Below are 17455 nucleotides of genomic sequence, written 5' to 3'. Positions count from 1 at the left end.
TTGGATTTGAAATATCTTTATATTTTGTTTGTTTGATTTTTGGATTTGAAATACTATGCATTTTGTTTTATGTTTCTATTCTATTCCATGTTACCTCTTTGTATTTTGTGTTAGATTTTGTTACAGATTACCTTAATAGTTTGTGAAACAGACTCACCACTTTGTCTTTTCCTAACATCACCTCATACCTCTTAATGATTCTTGAAGCAAATTGACCACTCTGTCCTCTAAACAGGACCCCACATCCCTGCAACGATCTATGCTGAAATGAAGTTGGATTTAGATCTTGTGAATACAATCTCAGACATGGTGGCCACCTCTTCTTTTTCTAGATCCCATCCAGTACATCGCTCTGGTGGTTGGCATATGGCTATGACTCCGACGTTTTAAATATATTTTGTTCTGTTGTGACAATCATGCACCCCACTCTTCAAAATTACACCTGTAAATTACAGCCTTTCCCAAAGCCGAGATTGGAAATAATTAAACGGCCAGATTGGGAGAGACCCATGTGAGGAAGGAATATTTCGTGGTGACGGGTCACTTCACAATAATACTGTGGATAATCTCTCAGCCATGGTGGCCCGAGAACTGAGTGCATCGCTTTCTTATTTAATCCAGCGCCTTTAATCCAGCACTTGCCTGGTTTTTATTCATCTCGTGATCTGATCTAGCCTGTGGAATTCATCAGGGAAGAAATTCCGGCGGGTTCTCGATCTGATTTCTGGCGTTAGGTTATCAGCTGCGCCTTCAACTGATCTGATGGAAAAACATTCCGACGCGTCTTTTCCCGAGAACTCATCGACGTCCGGCGGATCGCATGGGAGTTGCAGCAATCCGCAGCAACAGGAGGAAGGCGCGAGAGGGGATCTGGCCAGCAACGCGTATAACTTCAACGGCCCCAAGGTAAAGGTTAACGCGTTCGGCGGCCAAACCGAGGCTGACATGAAAAGAAAGAAGCGCGTGGCGAGCTACAAGGTGCTGGCCGTTGAAGGAAAGATGAAGAGCTCTGTGCGAAACAGCTTCAAGTGGCTCAAGACCAAATACACGGAAATTCGCTATGGATGGTAATTTAGAATCCAATAATATGGTTGCCCCCAGTGATTAAATCTTGGATCTGCCACTGGCACAACATCTTTCAAACCCTACAGGTGCAAATCTCAATTTGATTCATTATCATTAAGCAGGTGGCCTACTTGTGAAGAAAAATGAAATAGGCCTCTAGGTTTAATTTTAATGACTCCTCTAGGTGGTAGCATTAGGTCACTATAAAGAGTTTCAGTAGCTCTCAGTTCCATATCGTCATGGTGCATAAGGAGAAGCTTACCAGTTTCTCATGCTATATAATGGATGGATGTATGATCTTAAAAGTAAGGCGGCCAACTATAATGCATTTTCATGGGTATGCTCACTACTGTACATGCCATTATAGTTTCCAGACCATTTGTTTTTAATTAGTAAAATGATGCAGTAAAGCTGTAGATACTCACTTCAACGCAGGGCTTTTCCTGAACATTGCACTTCTTCTGTGATTCATTCCATTTATAGACTGCATATTTAATAGAAACTCATGAGATATTGAGTATAAATGTGGACAGTATAAATGCATCTCTCTATATGAGTGTAAATCTACAATTTTGAGTATAAATGTGGAAAAGTATAAATGCATCTCTCTATTAGTGTAAATTTATTTAAGGAGCGAGTAATTTACATTAATTTTAATCGATTTGCAAGTAGTCGTTCTGCTTTTGTTTTACACTAAATAAATATCTAATATCATCTCCTTTCTTTTGAAAGCATTACTTTTTTAGGTTTGAAAACAAATTCCTACTACTAAAAATAGTCTTACTCTTTTACTCTTTTTGTTTTACACTAAATAAGTGTCTAATATCATCTCCTTTCTTTTGAAACCATTACTTTTTTGGGTTTGATGTTAAAACAAATTCCTACTATTAAAAACCACCACAAATTTTTCTTGTGGTTTTTCTAAATAATTTTCCTTTTTTGGTTTGTTAATTATTTTTATACATTTTTTTTAATGGGTAAATTAATTTTTCTTTATATCAATTTTTGTCTTCTGACAAGAAGGGGAAGAAGATTTAAAATGTTTTAGTATTTTTTTTAAATTTACATTTAATTTTTCACATTTATCTAATACAATGTAAATTATACATAATAGATGACATCCAATGGAAAATACTAAATGATATCAGCAATTGAAAGGAGGAAAATGATACCGAGGAAGTATAAATGCATCTTTCAATAATAGTGTAAATCTGTTTAGAGAGTAAGCAACTTATTTTAGTACTCTGTTTCTGTTTAACAGGAAATAAGTAAGTGTTTGATATTACCTCTTTTCTTTTGAAACCATTGCCTTTTTGGGTTTTCATGTTAAAACAAATTCCTACCAATAAAATCATGATTTTTAAAAATAATTTCATTTTTTAAGTTTGTTAATTATTTTTATAATTATTTTTTGAGATTGGTAAATTTATTTTTCTTTTAAAGCAATTTTGTCATATCATTACAAGTGAAAGATTTGATATATTATAGTGTTTTTCTTTAAATCCATTTTTAATTTTTTCACATTTACCTAATACAACTTAAATTATCAAATAACAAATGACATAGAATGAAAATACTAAACGATATTATCAATATTAATTGAAAGGAAGAAAATGACACTAATTAACATATATCAACCATATTTATTAATGTGATTATATCAATTATATAATGTGAATAAAAATCAATATAACTTTTGTAATGGACTAAAAATAAAAATAAAAATAAAAATTTTTATTCTAATTCTAAATAATTTTTACATCAAAATGACATTTTAATTTTAAGTAATTTTCATATCAAATTCACATTTAATTTTTGTTTATTAAATATGCATTTATGTTAATTTTGATTATATAAAAGCATAAAAATATCATTGTAATTTTTATAATTAAATATAATTTAGAAAGCATAGTTACTAATAATCTAGTAAATAAGTTATTTAATTATAAAACATTTCATTCATATATTATTTAATTATTTATTATATGAAAATATATATAATATATATATATATATATTTTTTAATTTTTTCAAAATATTATAATGCTTTAGGTATATAATTAAAAAATTTCAAATAATATTAAAATTTTATTTTTATTTAATTTTATAAAAATTATATTACATTTATATTTTAGTTTATATAATAAAATTTTATTACATTAATAAAATAATTTTTTAAATTATATTTTAATATATTAAAAAATATATATATTTTTTTCAATATTTCTCTAAATTTGAAAATACTTAAAAATGTGAATGAGATTTATTAAGCAGGTTATATTATATGTAACATTTTGGAAACAACGTGGCCAATTATCAAGACTCTTTTGACATACATATATTCTCGTTAGTTAAAAAAATAAAATCATAGTTTTGTTTAGAGTGAACAGAATTAATTGGTTATGTCTTTCAACATTGAGTACACAATGAATTTTTTTTTATAAGTTTGACACTTATCAACCTACATATCCATACTAATAAATTCCCATGTGCTTCGATACATTATATAGTCTTTACTTATACATTCCATATCTGAAACTATCAAACTTCCCTCTCTCCTATTACATTTCAAAAAGGTATAATGCATAGGATCGAATGATCTCATAACTATATACAAAAGGAATAAATTGTTTCAAACCCTCATATTATAGTATTTAATTTTAATTGTTCCAATACAACCATAAGTCTAGCACAATTCATTTAAGCCTAACAAAAGGAAGGATTGTCATATTTGGAGGAGATTCACTATTTTTTTTATAAGGTTGTATGAACAAAGTCGTATGAACAAAGTTAATTGCAAATTATTTTAAAATAATTTAGATTTTTTTAAATATGGATTTAATATGAGTTGAGAGAGATTTATCTAATATGAGTTGAGAGAGATCCAATTTTGTATGAATAAAGATAATTGTAAGTTATTATTCGATAACTAATCAATATAGATTTATCTTAAATACTAATCTAACATGAACCGAAAAGGATACAATTTTTTCAAATGCAAATTTTTTTATGAACTTATATTATTTAAATATTTTGTATAGTTTATTTATTTATTTTTATTTTTAAATCTTTTTAAATTTTTATTTAAATCAGCATTAATAAAATTTCAATTTTGATGACTAATAGAGTTACACATCATCTTAAACTGTAAAATAAACTTTTAAACTTAATAAAAAAAAGAGATATTCATTTTTTTATAAATATTTTAATATTATTAAATAAACATTTAAAATCTTAACTGTTACCTTTAAGTGTTTTGTTGTTTTTTTTTTATACTTATTATTCCATTAATAACGAAACGAGAGTCACCAAATATCCGAAACATTGTTTCACCTTCTTCTGCATCAAGTTTAATTCCATTAATTTAATAAATTTATTTATTCCCTACCCCAACCTACCAAAATTGATCGTGTAAGTCGCATGTGAAGACAAAATATCTAGATTAACACGCTTACCGAAAAGTGTTTTTTAAGAGGCATCATTTAAAAAGTCACATGTCGTCATTACAACAACTACAACTTTAGTAGTTAATAGTTTCACGGATATTTTTTTTTTTTTTTTTCTTAATTTTTATTATATAGTTAAAATATCATTTTCTTCAATCAAAATTGTATTTCTTTCGATTGATGTACATAGTGCTCTCTATTTCCACGGCATAATCTGAGCCTTTGCTCAATAGATTGACCCCTCCAAACATCCTTAATACCTATTATACGATTAACTTTTTCCCAATAGAATAAACACATTCAATAACATTAATTAGTTGATTTTTGTCCCTTTTGTTTTGTTTTGTTTGGTCTTGTTCTTGTTTTTTTTTGGGTAAAGTACATCTATTTGGTGCTTGGTAGGTTATTTTCTAATGTATATATGAAGTTAATATTTCTTATTAGGTTCCAGATATGTTATTATTTAAGGGGTATTTAATTTTTTTTTTATCACTTTCCATCACCAATTAGCTGTTTAAAGATGAATTATTCAATTGAACTATTTCGTCCTGTTCATCCTTTATTCTTACATGGCTTAATTGAGTATTTACAACTTAAGCCTCCGACTCCCTAGCATTTTAACTAATAAACCCTAAGTAAATATGGAGATTTTCATTCTTTCATCAAGACCAAAGTAAGGTCTATATTTTTTTGGCAATTTTTTTTACATTATATTAACAAAAAAAGCTTATATAGAGTATAGTCAGATAAGCATAGAGAGACATTACCTAGAGGCACCAGAAAAGGCTGCAGAGGGCTAAGCATCTACCCCAAGATGGAGAAACCAGATGAGTAGCCTAGAAAACTGAGCCAATGAAATCCTTGTAGCGAGACAAGTCCAACACCATTGGACAAAGTAGGGCCATTGAAGATGAGTCATTATTGTTATTTTGATAGTATCAATTTGATAAAAAAGTTGATAGAATTGGCCACAAAACATCAAAACTGCAAAACCATTAGTAGATAGAACCTAGTCACGTTGTGTTGATGACGTGCCTGCGAGAATGAGCGTTGAATTTTGACAGATGCTTGTACTCGTCTATGGAGGGACCTACAACCTCGACATATGACTTCTCTTTAAGATTATAACAGTTGTAAGGACTAGGGTGGGGGAGAGAGGACTTCTCTCCCGAATACTACACATCCATTAGATGAACAAAGGTTTCCTTCGAGTCTCGAGTAGGAGAAATGTGCCCAACAACATAAATGGTGGAGGGTGAAGAGGAGTTGGGAGGGACTAAAAGAGAGGCAAAGGGGTTGGGAGAGGAAGAGGATGGGATGTTTGGGGGGAAGGTGACTCCAAGGTCGTAGGAGAGGCGACAGAGGGAGGAATAGAGGTGACTAGAGTAATCATTGCCATCGGTAATCCATCTAGCAATGGAGGCATGGTCATGTTTCTCGGTAAGGATGTGACGGGTGTGGAGGTTACGAAGAGCCCAAAGACTGGATGTAACATGGTCCTCACAACTCACCTTCTTTGTTTCCATCTCAATGAACTGACGTTGAATAAGGGATGTGGATTTGAAAGAAATCCAATTCACCATTTTCATCTAGTGCAACAGGAGGTCGTCCCCATCCCAAAACCATGATCACCACACTGCACATGGTCACGTTCAAGGAGCATTGTAGGCAGATGGAGGTCATGGAGATTAGTAGGGGTCATAGAGCTTATGAGAACCAGACAGGGGAAAGTGCAGGGAGAAAATTGGAGCAGGAAGACAAAAAAGTGGGAAGGGAGGTGCCATTTAACACCCATGACGAGCATCAAATCATGTAGGAGGAGCCCAATGGTTTTGAGCATATGAAGACAAGGAATAGGACAGAATTTATGGACAAGTGATAACATGGGAGGTAGCGTAGGTAAGATGGAATTATAGGTGGAGTGACTAATTACACCAAGCACTCATAGGTGGAGTGGCTAATTACACCAGGCGTCGACAAGTGGATTGACCTTGTTTGACACCTGGATCTGGGACAAATTAAGGTCTATATTAGTTAGCTAACATAGTTTAAATAATCCTTCTCACACAAAATATGTACTCAATTTTCTCAGAGATTATAATTTACACTATAGCCAATCCAAGTGTCTTCACCAAATCTAAGTTTGTTTCCTTTTTAGTCTTCCACCCTAATCAGCTACTAAATAATGGAAAATTTAATACCACAACTTTATAGATAACTGAAACATAGTGAATTTTACTTGTGGGCATTCTTATTAAGTCCTTAATAATATCAAGTTTAATGTAGTTTTGGAAACCACATTACACCATAAACGTTTCTCTAATACGAGCCTCAACACACATTTCTAAGGCCTTCACAAAAAATGGCTATGGTTTAAACCCCAACCACCTATATTTTTAGAAGAGTAGCACTTTTCCATTTGAATATAATAATGTGTATCATTTCCTTCTCCCCTAACCACAAAAAAGTGAGAATTGAGTTTTATGGTCTTTTCAAGGACGTATTTCTAGATGATGTCAAGAGGCATCCAATATATAGGAATTGATTCTATCATAGACTCATGCATGGGTACTATACCACTTCTTTATAACCATATATTGTACAATGCGTTAAGCCACCTCTCCACTTTAATAATCAAATATTCCCAGTTTGTAAGTGATGGTTATTTAGCTTTTTGTAGAAACATAAATATTTCAACCCTTTTGAATATCAACCTACTAATATGTAAACAAACATCATCCTCATTTATCCTTGTGAATGAATAAATTGACTTTCCAATATTACTAGTAATTACTATTGTAGTATAATATAATTCCAAAATATCATTTAACATCATTGATCCCTTTTTGAACTATCGTGTACTACTTAAATATCATCTGCAAATAAAACTTGATACAAACACAATGATATCCGCACTTTTCTACCCTCAAGGAGCCTAATCTATTAGGCTCTAACAAATCCCTCTTCAACTCCTTAATCATTATTAGAAAAATCAAAGGAGATATAGTTTAGTCCTACTTCAATCACCTATTAGGCTTGAAAAAAGGAGCATTTTTATCCATTAATCAAAACTAAAAAATAGATATTTGTTACATAGTTCATGTCCATTTTGAAAAAGTAATTCTAAATCCTAGGAATGTTAACATCAATCTCAAGTAGAGCCAAATTGTCTTATCATAGGCCTTCAATAATTCCAATTTCACCACCATCACTTCATAATGTTGATTTTATAATCCCAGTAAATGAAAAATTATTTCCATGTAATTTTCCTTGTTGAATTTATTTAATTTTTTAGCTTACTAAATGAAAAGCAACATTGCAATTTTTAATTGGAAAATAAAATTAATTTAGTGGAAGAAAAACAACCAATTTCATACACAAACACACAAATAAAAGTTTCCTTCCAAATCTATAGTTTCATTAATAAATTCTTCATAATATAAAGGATTTCCCAATAGGGAAAATAAGACCCCATTGAGGAAAAATAAAACACAATAAAACCTAGAAATTTCTAGCTAAGATATTTCACTTCAACCCTCAATTCTATAATTATGTGACCTATTGCATGTGCCTCTTATATAGGCTATAATGCCTCCTTCCTTCTCCTATTGTGTCATCTTTGTACATCCTTCAATCCTATCCCAAGTTGTTCTTAAGGGGGGATGTTAGGATATTCCGACACATAGGAAATAATTAAGTATAACTTGGTCTAGTGTATAGTTAGGTAAAGTGTGTTTCTTTAGTATGTACTTTTTGTAACTTACAATCCGATGATCATGATATGTTCTAGACATGAAGTGATCCGACGATTCATTCTCTCCTCGATATTACCGACACTTGATCCGTGGCTTAACACCTGATTGGTCCATGATCTCTATTTAAAGAGCATGGAGGGTCATTTGTTAGGTGATCATTCATGAGAGAAGCTTATGTAAATTTTCTTTCTTTTACATTAATAAATTGCCTGAAGTGGCCGCGTTGGCTCAGGCTGTGGACTATTTCCTCTTTGAGAGTTTTAACCACGTCAAGAATACACGGTATCAGAGCTATTCGTGGGTCGCATCTGTTGGTAATCCAAATTCGAAGCCAATACAATTGCATCCAACTTGTTTTTCTTAGATCTACTATTTCTGACAGATTTCGGGTTGAGAGGAATGCTCTATTGTGTTAGGAGCATCTATTCTAGTGAGGAACCTCTTTCGTTTCACGCGAAAAGGTTTCCGGTAGCCTTAGCTACATCATTTTTAAGATCTGGAGGTATACGGTCTTTATTTGCAATTATATTTATTTCTCTCTCTGTTTATTTTGGTTTATAGTCCTTTATAAAAAAAATTATTACCGGATCTATACCTTTCATTTTTGCGTATGCTCTTTGCCTCGTGACTCTATACGATCTGGGCAAACCAGAAATAGGAAGAAATGATTTTTCTCATGTGTATGCTCTTTTTAGTTGTGCCTTAGTGTGATCTTGAAAAATCAGAAGCATTGAAGAAAATATATAGTTTCCAGCCAAATCTAACTATAAACCTTAAGACTTTGATAATTTTTCTTATTAGTCTGATTTGGTTGTTTTTTATTTTATTTTTGTAGGCAAAAATGGGTTTTTCAAAAAAGCACGCACCCCAAAGCTTCAGTGAAAAAAAAAAAGAAATCCTTCCTCCTTTCCAACAATTACTAACCTTTTAAACTAAATCACTTGGTCTAAAGTTATTTTAGGAGAATAGAGGTCTTAGGTTCAGGTCCTTTTTTTGTTGAGTTACTTTTTCAAAAGGCACATGTAACTTATGTTTTAAAGTTACTTTATGTAAAAGTGTTCTCACCCATTATAAAAAGTGACTTACTCATAATTCTAAAGTCAATTTATCTTTTATTTAAGTTACAATTTAGTGGATAGTTCATAAAGTACCATTGTAAAAGTGACTTTCACTTATTTATAAAAGTGGGTCACATAAAATAATTTTTTTTTTTAAAGGGAGCTAATTAGATTAAGTTTGGAAAGGGGGAGATTTTTATTTTATTTTTAAATATAACATTATTATCAACTTTCAAACATTCACATGGTTCGTTGACATCTTCAACAACGTTTCTTCAAAAAGCCATAACTTCTTCATCCGCAAACCGTTTTTTTTAATCAGCCTAATTTTTTGAGATATTTTCATTTGAACATGTAGTTTCGCCATATACAACTTCCGTTTCTTTTAAAATGGAAAGTCCATGCCTAGTTATTCTCGATAGCACTAACTACTTCCAATGGCTATCCTACATGGTGGATTTATTTAAAAGTAAAGGTCTTTATAGAATAGCCTTAGGCCAAGAGTCTAAACCTCAAGATGAAGATAAACAAGCCAAATGGGAAAATAAACAAGATCGAGCACATGGGTTGATAGGGATGTCTATTTCTCTAGACCTTAGATTCCATATCGCAGAAATTAATACCCCCGATGAAGCAATGAAAAAACTTAGAAATTCTTTTGTAATTAAAAATGAAATTAGAGCCCATTAACTCGAAAATGAGTTGCTTATGTTGGACTCCAATAATTTTTCTTCAATTAAAGATTTTTTTATCTAAGTTGAAGACCCTTAGACTTCTCTTGGAAGGTGTTAAGGTTAAGAAATAAGATGGTAGCCTTATCTCTTCCATTATTACTAAGTTAGGATCAACCTACTCTGTGTGTGTTTCTACCTTCCATTCCACTAGAGAAGCCTTTATTTTTCAAGGACAAGCTTAGTCCCCCTCTTTTGATGCCTTTTGTGATTCTTTAATAAGAGAGAAAGAAAAAATCTTACATCTTGGTCTTCTTAATACTGGAAACTCTTCTAAGAAAGCCTTAGTAGCCAAACAACAACCAAGTTCAAAGAATCCTAAGAAGCAACATCCTAAAAATAATGGTTCTAAACCAAACAAGGGTCCTAAGCAATTTCAGTATCACAATGAAAAATCAACTCAACAAAATGATAAGGAAACTAAAAACAAAGGGAATAAGACTCATAGACATTGCAACTTTTGTAATCGTGATGACCACTTAGAATCCAAATGCTTTAAGAAGATGGAAGCCTTGGAAGCAGAAATGAAGAGGCATAACATCCATTTGGAGCACTCTTCAACTTCAAAATCATCTTCAGGAATAACACTTTTTGCACGTGGTTGTCAAACATCTTGGTCTGGTTATGCACTAAATTTATCTTCTTCTTCTCATTCTCATGAGTAGCTCATTGATTCTAGAGCTTCTTATCACATGGAAAAAACAAAACCATATTTTCTTCTTTAAATGATTGTAACACCAAAAATATATATGTTGGTGATGATAGATCTCTTAGCATTGTAGGGATTGGAACTATTCATCTAGAAAATGGTCAATTTAATGATGTATTATGTGTTCCTACCTTATCCTGCAACCTTCTATCTATATATCAGATAACTCATTCAGGTGAAGGTAAAACCGTTGAATTTTCACCTCATGATGTTGTAATTAAGGACCTAAGAGACCCTAGACAAATTTTAGCTACTGAAATTGTTGATGATTCTACAAAGTTTTATAAATTTAACAAATTTGGGTCATCAACTCTTCCCTCGGTATTTGTTGCTCATAATGATGAAGTGAGAAAACTTTGGCATGAGCAATTTGGTCACTTAAACTATCACTCCCTTCAAAATCTATGTAAAGAAAATATGATGAAAGGTCTTCCTATGGTATCTTGCAGAGATGGTGTTTGTTCCGGATGTGTACTCGGAAAATATCATCGGGATAGTTTTGAAAAACGTGCCTCTTGGCATGCCTCAACCCCTTTACAACTTGTGCATAATGATTTATGTGGTCCACTTCGAGTTGTTTCATTCTTTGGCTACAAGTATTCCTTAACTTTGATTGATGATTTCTCCAGATACATTTGGGTATACTTCTTAAAACTCAAGAGTGAAGTCTTTAACATGTTATTGGCCTTTAAGGCCTTTGTTGAGAAACAATATGGACATCAAATTCTTAAGCTAAGATATGATAATGGAGGAGAATATGTTAACAACAAATTCATCAACTTTTGCAGCGAGCATGGAATTCAATTACAACATACTATTCCATATACTCCACAAGAAAATGATGTAGCTGAAAGGAAGAATCACACCTTAAAGGAAATGGCTAATTATATGCTTCAATCTAAAGGACTTAGTCTTAATTTTTGGGTAGAAGCAATTAACTGTGCAAATTACATAGTAAATCACACTCCTACTAAGGTTTGAAAGAATATCACTCCAGAAGAAGCATGGAGCTCAATTAAACCAGATGTAAGTCACTTTTGTGTTTTTGGAAGTGAAGCATGGGGCCATATTCTAGATGAGAAACATAAATCCTTATGAAGATGTCAAAGGATATAGATTTCTTCAACCTAAATCCAAAAATGTTATCATTAGAAGAGATGTAAAGTTTGCTGAAAATATATTGTCCTACGAGCCTAGTTTGGCGAATGTGCCACCTTTCTCTATCCCTTCTACTTTTGAAAATATTCCTTCTTTAGATGATGATAGCTAGGATGACAATCCTCCCCCACCTTCTCGGGATCCTCCTTCATCTCCTCAGCTTCCAAAATGGGTCCATGCTACTCGGGATGCAACAGGTGCTCTTGCAAGTGATCCTACAGATCAACATCATACACATTCTCAGTTCAATATAGCCTCTTCTTTATTGGCTCAAGCTTCAATGAATTATGATCCTGACACCTTTGCAAAAACTTTAGTCCATATAGATTGGGACATAGCTATGAATGAAGAATATCGTTCATTATTGGAAAATGATACATGGTGTTGTTGGGAAAAGTATCCAATACGGAATGACCCTATCCCACTCTAAGGGTGATAGTACCTCAGCAACAATCAAAGCAAAGCTATTTGAGATTACTTCTTTATGAGATGTAAAAGAGGGGAGAAAGAGATCCACTAACCGATGTCTTTCGCTAATGATTGATCCAATCTTCTCTCTTTGCTGCTTGCTCCCAGCTCCTTGCTCTTTCACTGGCCCAGCTACACCAAGATCCTGCAAAATGGCAAGAGAGGGAAACTACAAGAAGCATACATTAATAATTGATTCAAGGATTAGAATAAATCAAATACACAAGCATAACAATACACCATTGAGACACATGCATATAGAAGAACCTCAAATGCTTTATTAATGGAAGAAGTAAAGTTCAGGAAGTGATACAACCATAAAAGGCCCAATCCAGCATCACCTCCCAGCAGAAAGAAATCTCCTCTTCACCTCCTTCAAAGCAAATCACCCAATAGTTCTATACTCAAACCAACAGCACTTCCTTACATTCACAAGATTCCAGCCTCCCTAGACCTCATGAGAGAGCTCTATATATAGGAGTTTTGGGGAAAGGATGAGTCAGCTTGAGGCTGGCATGAAGCTCACTAGTGTCCTCTCCCACTTCAGTTATTCTTCAGTTCTTGAGTCCACTTGGAGATCTAGACCCTCTTACTCATCACCAGTCGAATTCCCTGATCCAAGTGTCATTTTGGAAGCTTCCTAGGCATTGACACCTTGAGGAATGACTGTGCCACTTGGCCAAACTCGCCCAGCGCAGGTAGCCTTCTTTGCAGTTGACATTCAGCGCAGGTACACAGTGGAGCAGTTGACATTCAGCGCAGATGCTCAGTGGAGCAGTTGACATGATCCAGAATTAGCTTGTTTTTGAGTGTTTTCAGGTGGAGAACTAATATTCAGTGCTGTGGTTTGCTGACCTTGTTCCTCTAGGGGTAGGAACAACATGTTTAGGGACTTTGGATCCCTTAGATTATGGACATTTCATGCTTCATGCTGTAAGGCACAAAAATGTCTATAACAGTTGCCCCCTAAAGTATGAGGCCGTTTATCGGGTGAAATGCTTTATCAGGAGGATCCGAAGTTCATTCAATCGCTGAGAGGTGACCTGTAATAAAATACAATACAATACATTATTTTTCATTCTGCTTTCATGATCTAGCTGAGGCGGGCATTCCCATGCTCAACTTTATAAATTCATTTTGGTACATAGAACAGACGATCGTCTGATGATAGACTGATAATTCTCTGCTGAAATTATCATCCTTTGAGTAGGATGATCATCTGCTGCAATGATGTACATGTCAAATGTCTTTATATTTCCTGAATATATATCGCAGCCCGGATGGATGAAACTAGATCCGGGGTCTTCAAACTCGTTCGATCTTCACTCTAAGTACAAGTCGATCCATGTGAGAATTGCGCTGAAGTCGAACATGGAAAGATATCGCTTGATTACCGGTCAATGATGTAAACCGTTAACAAGCGCGAGAGGAATCACCGATAATGATAATGACCCTCAAGGTATTGCAGTACAATTCACGTGGTGTGAATAAAGGACTTGGCGTCGAACACCACGCAAAATCTTTCGGTCGAAGGTCATTGATGTATACCTGTCGCCGGAAGTGAGAAACTTGCCATTGAGGCATGCAAGCTTCAAAGTACTGAAGGGGTTTGTTCCTAGATCAACTTCTTGGAGAATGAGCTGAAGTCGACAAGAAGCGATCCGTCACAGGAGGGCCTTAATGAATCCCACATCAGTGACACGGAACGGAGTTAATGATTTTAATGGAGGTGAAAACAATCTGTGACATATGATTCAGGGTGGCGATCATGGATGGATGAAGGATAATGTATGGTAGTGGATGGGACACGGTTGACTCTTTCTGAACAACATCTCTTGAACATATAACGACACTGATGCGATGGATCGGTAGCATTACCCCAAATGTGGATGGTTTGGCGAGACCATGGTGATGAGACCGGTGAATGAAACAACCCAACCCGATGTGATACGGAGGAAAAGTGTCATGTTCAAGAGCGACTTGCTACCATTAAAGCTTTGAGGTTCTCCCAATTTTCCCCAGTCATTTCTGACCAGTACCTCTTTATTTTTGTCAAGCTTGAGGAGGATAACATATGCTTGTTCTATAACCTGCCCTTCGGGCAAGCCCATCGCTATGTTTTAACGAGCTTAGCGATAGGGAAACTCGTTCTCGTCTAAAGACAGGTTTGTCGCTATTTAATCATTTTAACGAGTCTAACGACAAGGAAAACTCGGTCCTTTTCATATTTAGAGAGTCTGAAAAGGTACAGAAAGTTAACTCCAAAATTCCTTTTTCGTCATCTAATCCCTTAAGTCTGAAAAAGTATAAAACAATACAGAAGGGATGAGTTTTCGATAACTTTAACGAGCCGGATAAAACAAGCGCTTGATCTTTTTGTGCAATAATCCCTCAGGTCCAAAAAGATTAAAATCTAGAGGAGGGATAGCACTTCCGGTCGCTTTAACGAGCTGGAAGGCCAAAACTCGGCAATCTTTTCATATTTTACGAGTCAGTTGAAAAAAGCTTAAAGAAGACTCGTCTTCTGAGGAACGAGTGATGAACAGGGTTAGCAGCAGATTCCAGGTACAGGCTGGTATTTTCCAATCACGGCAGTGTCACAAGGATGGCTAGGTGAAATCACTCTTCGCAGCTGTTCCTCAAAATGGGTAAACAATCATATGGAGGTAAACGATCGGCCAAATGAACAGTGAAGGTGACGGTGCACAAAACATGACCAAGGCTTTTAGGGTTGATCAGGTTACATACTCAATGGTTATTTACCGGGATGGGTTCATTTTTTAATGAGCTTGAATGCGCCAAAACACTGCTCAATCTTATGTTTATTTTTTAACGAGCATGAACTATGTGCTAAAACTACTCGGATCTCGCTTTTCTATTTTTTAACGAGCATAAATTCCGCGGTAAAACTGGTCGATGATAAGTTTGCATGCCCCCAGCATAATAACGCAAATCGAGGTGCATGCCCCCCAAGCTTCATTGCATTCAACTCGGTGGTTGGAATGAAGGTTTACCTTTGATAAAGGGGATTTGTTTCATTTTTTAATGAGGTTGACACAAGATAAGAACCGTCCTCGGTTCAAATCCATTAGATGTAGAAGGTTTCATATTCCACTGTGGCCACTTCCGTCAGATTACTCAGAGGCGGTAGGGAAAAAGTACCCATTAAGGCAGGGTCTTTTAGGAGACCTACTCCGATATTTTGGAGCGAATGATTCCTTCCATGGATCATTGGAATGCTTCCCGTAACTTGCAAACTATTGGGGAGAAAAGTTTGTTGGTCAACAATTGTAATTCCTCCTTGGAAGGGAAATGCAATCTTCCTAAAATAGGTTGACACAACAGCTGCCATGGCATATATCCATGGTCTTCCTAGTAGGATGTTGTAATCAAGATTCCCATCGATGACTTCAACATCTATTTCTACCGTTTTTCCCTCTAGTTCAACTTTCAAGTTATTTAGTATACCATATGGGGTATATGTCCTTCCGTCGAATGCTTTTAACGTTGTCGCAGACCTCGACAAGGTTGGAGATCCTAAAGTTTTCCAGCAACTCATCGACATAATGCATGTAGATGCCCCCTCATCAATAATTGTTCGATGAACAGTTTTGTTGAGGGCTTTCACTTGAATAAGGAAAGCTAGTTGAGCTGGTAACTGAGGGTCATATCCTTTATGATCAAAGGCCACAAGATTAGAATCCATTGGGTCAATTCCACCTATTGCTGATAATAAAGCTTGCTCTTGGGAGAAGCAATTTTGCGGTACCTCAAGTGTCGACATAACGGACGGTGATCGGGCCAGGTCCTCTATCTGTGCTATTTTCGCACAAGGATTAAATGTCGATTTGTGTACTGCTCCCTTTTGCGACTTTATCATTGGCTCAGGGACGATGGGTGGCACAACTTCGGTAAAAGTTGTTGTCGAACTACTAGGTTGTTCATTAGCCTTGTTGTTCGACAGCTTTGGATTCCTGTAATCCTTATTCCTCGTCAAAGCATCATTTTGCTGCTTTGATACAGACAACATAAGCACTTGGGATCGGGAAGCATTTTGATTAGCAACCAGTTCAGTTCCCGGGCTTGGAAACGGATCAGTCAACACAGATGAGGTTTTCGAACTCTTAAAGAATCTTTTAAGCTCAACTTTGTATGGACAATCTGCTGTCCAATGATCCTCATCGCATATATGACACCCCGTAGGTGGTTTCCTTTTTCTCCCTTTCTTTTTCTTCTTGCCCCCTGGTTGCTTCAGTTGTTTGCCCTTGTCGTCCGACACGACACTTACTTCCGAGGCAAGAAGTTCCTCATTTGTATTTTGACCTGAAATCTTACGGGCCTTTTTAGATACAGCCTTTATCGATTTCATGTCTGTTGCGCCAATCACGCCATCGCCAACATGAGAGTCACTATTTGATTTAGGAGGAGGAGGAATTGAAAATTCCGGTCTAGGGGCATCAAGTATTTTATCATAGAGCGTGCCGGACTGAGTATATACTAAGTCTAGATATTGTGCACGAGCAATAACTTGCTCCTTCGTTACGACTCCCCCCTTGGCCACATCTTCCGTTATGGCAGGAAGTAACGACTTTATAAACCATTCAGCTAATAGCTGATCTGGAACGTAAGTCTTTACCATCCTGCGACGACGACGCCACTCATGTATATGATCGGATATATGTGTGGCCGTCGTCTGCTTGAAGTTGGTTAAGATTTCTGTTCCAGTTTCATACCTTATCGGTAATTGAAAATGGGTTAAGAAAGTTGTGGCTAGGGAACTGAAATTGTCGAAAGAGGCTCTAGGTAATTCAATATACCATTTAGCCGCTGGACCCGTCAATGTCCTCTGAAAAAGGCGAAGCCTTATCGAATCATCGTTCAGGGTGTTCGACGAACACCACAGATGAAAAGTCATGACGTGATTCGATGGGTCTTCACCTGGATTTCCATTGAATTTAGGAATGTCCGATGGAAGTTTATGCGGAATCGCTGGCCACCAAGGGGCATAAGCAATTGGATCATTCGTCAGCCGGTTTAGATTTGGTAATTCTAGAGTTGCTACAAA

General features: G+C 35.2%; 1 protein-coding gene across 1 annotated transcript; it reads left to right on the top strand.

Moving 5' to 3' along the window:
* The first annotated feature begins 556 nt into the window (after positions 1-556).
* LOC149192951 (uncharacterized) lies at positions 557-1495 on the top strand. The gene has a single exon (XM_089406508.1). The coding sequence runs from the start codon at positions 763-765 to the stop codon at positions 1069-1071; it is 309 nt and encodes a 102-aa protein (XP_089262634.1). The 5' UTR covers positions 557-762; the 3' UTR covers positions 1072-1495.
* The last annotated feature ends 15960 nt before the right edge of the window (positions 1496-17455 follow it).

Source organism: Pinus tabuliformis, chromosome 2_2 (genome assembly GCF_031772625.1).
Source record: "Pinus tabuliformis cultivar Carrire ecotype Pingquan chromosome 2_2, CPIR1, whole genome shotgun sequence".
In the NCBI taxonomy this organism is placed as follows: Eukaryota; Viridiplantae; Streptophyta; class Pinopsida; order Pinales; family Pinaceae; genus Pinus; species Pinus tabuliformis.
Note: the sequence above shows the minus strand (reverse complement) of the source record. Positions and strands in the feature narration are given on the sequence as shown.